Source organism: Numida meleagris, unplaced genomic scaffold, assembly GCF_002078875.1.
Source record: "Numida meleagris isolate 19003 breed g44 Domestic line unplaced genomic scaffold, NumMel1.0 unplaced_Scaffold645, whole genome shotgun sequence".
In the NCBI taxonomy this organism is placed as follows: Eukaryota; Metazoa; Chordata; class Aves; order Galliformes; family Numididae; genus Numida; species Numida meleagris.
Genome location: NW_018364860.1, coordinates 20,508 through 24,475, shown reverse-complemented (window position 1 = coordinate 24,475; position 3,968 = coordinate 20,508). Strand labels below are relative to the sequence as shown.

The 3,968-nt window shown below is 56.8% G+C and overlaps 1 protein-coding gene across 1 annotated transcript; it reads left to right on the top strand.

Annotated features, from left to right (window-relative positions):
• The first annotated feature begins 8 nt into the window (after positions 1-8).
• Positions 9-3,930, top strand: LOC110391932 (rho GTPase-activating protein 32-like). The gene is made up of 3 exons (XM_021383891.1): positions 9-487; positions 1,209-1,283; positions 1,499-3,930. Exons 1-3 carry the CDS (start codon positions 289-291, stop codon positions 1,918-1,920), a joined length of 696 nt encoding a protein of 231 aa, XP_021239566.1. The 5' UTR covers positions 9-288; the 3' UTR covers positions 1,921-3,930.
• The last annotated feature ends 38 nt before the right edge of the window (positions 3,931-3,968 follow it).

The window sequence follows — 3,968 nt, the reverse complement described above, 5'->3', positions numbered from 1 at the left end:
TGCTTTTGAGTGTCCTTTATGGCTGCCCGGTTCCTCAGAGAAAGCAGTGACGCCTGCCAGCTAAATCAAAGCCATCCCTTAGATGCTGTACTGTACAGCTACGGAGCCTTTGCTCACCTGCTCTGCATCCTGCTTTACGTACGTTAGAGGAATTTGGACCGCAGGAGTTCAGGGCTGCACTATAAGAATGGAAACATCCTCAACTGTTTGAAACAGACCGAGTCCCTAAGTTCTGTTTCAGCAGAAAGCAGGCAGTGCTGGCAACAAGCAACTGCTGGCAAGAGCTGAATGCAGCTCTTCCGTCACCACGACTCACACCATTCCCTGTTTTCTCACTCCAGCAAACGTCCACCCAGGAAGATGGAGAACTCACCAGCTGGCTGTTGGTGTTCGTGCTTCAGCCTGAGAAAGCCATACTCTGTGGCCAAGCGCAAACTGCGGCGCAATCCCAGGGAGCCCTCAGAAACAGGAGTCACAGTCCTGGCAGGTAAGGGTGCAAACCCAGCTTTCAAGACACTTCTTTTCAGCAACATAGAATTCCTGTGTTCAGTGCGCTTGTATCCCCTTCTGGCGTTCAAGCCCGGACCTACCATCTTCCGTTAACCCCTGTCTTTCCTAAATGAGTCTCTTGTTAACTCAGGACCTGCACCTGCCGGAGCACACCCCTCTCATGCCTTTCCCCCAAGTAGGCTTTGACAGACAGTGTATGGGCACCACTACAATATGTCTCAGAACATTTCCTTCTGACACTTCTGAGGGAAGTAAGAATCCATTTCTGGCTGCATGTTGCTTTTGAGTCAGAAGGCACGCATTGTAACTACGTCAAGGCACTTTTCCACAAACATTCCCACAGAAAGAGGGCATCCAGCATCTTCCTGTAGCTACAGGACTCTGACTTTGCATCCCCTTCTGTATGTATTTTACTGTCTCTTTCCAAATTTAAAAACGGCAACGATGCATTTTTGCAGAAAAGCATACCGCAAATCTTGAATGAGTCTGTCTGAGACAGTAAAGCAAATTAGCCCTGCTGCAGGATAAAGGCTTTCTTCAAGGGCTATGGAGTACCGACAAAAGAGAAAAAAAAAATAACAGCACAACAGTTACCTTCAAGACAGTGGTACTGTTGCTTCTTCCTGCCGCCGCTACATAAGCAAATGTCAACCACTTTCCTAACGCAGCTTGTCACCGTCTCGGTTTTGTTTCCCTAGGGGGACGAGGAGTCAGCGGGACTGTTTGCTTAGCTAACAGTGCAGAATGGCTTTCCTCCATGCCCGCTGTTGAAGGTAAGCCAAAATGTGGGTTTCAAACCAGGCAGTATGACATGACTGCGTGCAGAAAAGCAACAGCGCAGATGCCTGCCACCCCCGCAGCAAAAGCTGGACTTGTGAAGGAAGCAGCAGCATGCTGTTTGAAGCCTGCTTGAACAACAACACCAAGCCATTGCCTCCTTGGACGGTGAAAGTTTGACACTAACCCCTGTGTGTCTACTCCTTCCTAGGTGAATCGAGCCCTCTTCAACCTGGAAGAGCCAGAGCGAGAAGCGATGCACTGCGTGCTGCCATCAGTGGAGAGCTGTCAGGGAGCATGAATCGCTGCCCTTTGGATGACAGCCTTCCACTTGCCAACAGTGATGGGGACAAGGAGCTCATCCACGTTTGTGCCTTCATTTCTCCCGGCTCTGCTGAAGACGTGGTCCAGAGCGTGCCAGACGTGCCAGACTCTGGCCTGGAGTGTGACCCAGCGTCTTCGCAGTGCAGCCCACCCCAGACAGAGTCCAAGTGCTCCGACAGCAGCACCTCCGTGCAGGAGCAGGTCAGCGTCCCTGAGGAGAAGCCGAGCCCCTTGGAGGAGGACATAGAAGCAGGCAGCCAGTCCCAAACACTGGGCAGCACCACGAGCTCTGAGCCAGTCTCTCTGTGACGAGAGAAGATGAGTCCCTTCTTTGCTCTGGACCTCTCTCTCACGCCCTCCTGCCTTCTACTGAATAAAGGCACACTCGTGGTCAATGGACACCTTGCCTGCATTCCGAGTCTTCATTCACAGGGACTGGGAAGAACAGAAGAAAGAGCGAGGCACTTCAGCTTGCAGCAGCGTGGCTTTGGGTCGTGTGCAGCAGAGCTCGGGGTTTGTTCCCATTTTGCGTGGCTTTGGGATGTCTGCAGCGAGAGCTCTGCTACCGTTTTGTAGGTAGCAAATAATGTCTAGCACCCTGGTGTGTGCTCATTGTAATCCCCAGCTTCCGGGCTGTGGCTTTGTGGTGCTTTTCAATGCTTTTTGAAGCTCTTCCGTGCCTTGGCTGCTCCCTAACACCTGTCTCCTCCCGCAGCGTCCATTGCTGGCTGCCACCTATGAGCTGGCCCTGCAGATCCTCCCCAGCGGGTCAGTGCTTTGCCACATCCACCTGACTCTCATGCTCTCTCGACTAAGCGTAAATACGCTGTCATGGAGACAGATGCTTTCTGTGGCATCCTGAATCCGCGCAGCCATTTACCTGGTAGGTGGCTCTTCCGGAAGAAGAATCGAGCAGCAGAAGCTTATGGTCAGCCTGCAGCACGCAAATGCTACGGCAGCAGAAACAAGGCGGGAAGCTCTGGGTTCCTCCCGGGAAGGCAAGGCTGCCCTGAGACGCACCAATGGTGTTTGATAGTGCCCTCCCATCCTTAGATTTCCTTCTCCCCTGCTCCTCGTCTGATGCCACTGCTGAGCCAGGAACAAGCTGCCCAGTGTTGCAGAGCAGCGTGCCAAGCCACGCTGGGACCTCCTCCCCTTCCTCTGCTGCGGCTCGGCGTGCAGCCTCACCCACTTCTGTGACGGAGCTGCTGATCCCACGCGTGCCATTGGGATGCTCTGGCACGAGACGTGCCTCTAACGCAAAGCTCCTTCCCAGCCTGCCAAGGAAAAGCAAAGCAACCCCACCGCCGCCAGCACAACCCCGCAGCAGGCAGCAGGGAAGTTTGCATGGATGGTAGCATGGATGGATGCAGGTAGCATGGATGAGGTTGCGCATGTGCCTGTGAGTACATTTGTGTGCAACGGGATGGGATTGCACACGCGTGGTTGTGCATGTGGGTGAAGAAGGGGTGGGGTTGCACAGGGGTGTGCATTTGTGTGTGTGTGCAAGGCTGTTGTGGTACCGTTGTGTGCATGCGTGTTGGGAGTGCAAGGAAGAGGTGACACAGGTGTGTGTGTGGGCACAGGGCTGCGCCAAGGGCTGGGGATGCAAGAGTGTGTGCGAGCACATGGGGAGCACATGGACAGAGTGGAACAATGATGTGCTTGCAGAGGGGTGTGCACACCTGGTGTAGCCAGGGTGTGCTGCACCTTGGGAGCAGCCTGCCGCCTTAGTGCTGCTCCTGGCAGCGCCTTGCCGCCTTTGCGCTGTGTTTCGGAACCCCTTCCCGCCTTTGCCGGTGCTGGGGGGGTGCCTGCGCCGCTCCGCCGCCCCTCCCCGCCCCGCACCGCCCAGCAACGGCCCTGCACGGCCCCGTCCAGGAACTCATTGGTCAGCGGCAGCGCCGCCGGCTCCGATTGGCTGAGCCTCAGCGCGCAGGAGCGGCCGCTGGGAGCCGGCTCGAGGCGGCACGGCTCTCCTCACAGAGCGCTGCTCAGGCAGGTCGGACTGCTGCAGCCGCTGTGCGCCGGAGCTCTCCGGGCAGCAGCGAGACGGAAGGCGCGGCACGAGGGAGCGGGTCCTGAGGACAGCTCCGCCGGAGATGGGTGGGATAACGGCGCCGGGACAGGGAATAGAACCCTGCGCGGCCCCAGCCGCACTGCCTTCCCCTGTCCTCCCCTCCCCTTTCCTCCCCTCCCCTTCCCTCCCCACCCGCTCCCAGTGTCCCCCGGGCCCCCCACGATCCCCAGAGCCCGGGGCTAAGGTGGGTCTGTGGCAACAGGGGGCTGTGGGGGGCTGCAGGGGGATATGGGGCTGTGGGGGGTTGCAGGGAGGCTATATGGAGGGATGGGGCCTG

Coding starts and splice junctions, on each gene's coding strand:
- LOC110391932 (XM_021383891.1), top strand. CDS start 289: ATGCAGCTCTTCCGTCACCACGACTCACACCATTCCCTGTTTTCTCAC. Junction 488..1,208: donor AGGAGTCACAGTCCTGGCAG/GTAAGGGTGCAA, acceptor TTGTTTCCCTAG/GGGGACGAGGAGTCAGCGGG. Junction 1,284..1,498: donor CTCCATGCCCGCTGTTGAAG/GTAAGCCAAAAT, acceptor ACTCCTTCCTAG/GTGAATCGAGCCCTCTTCAA.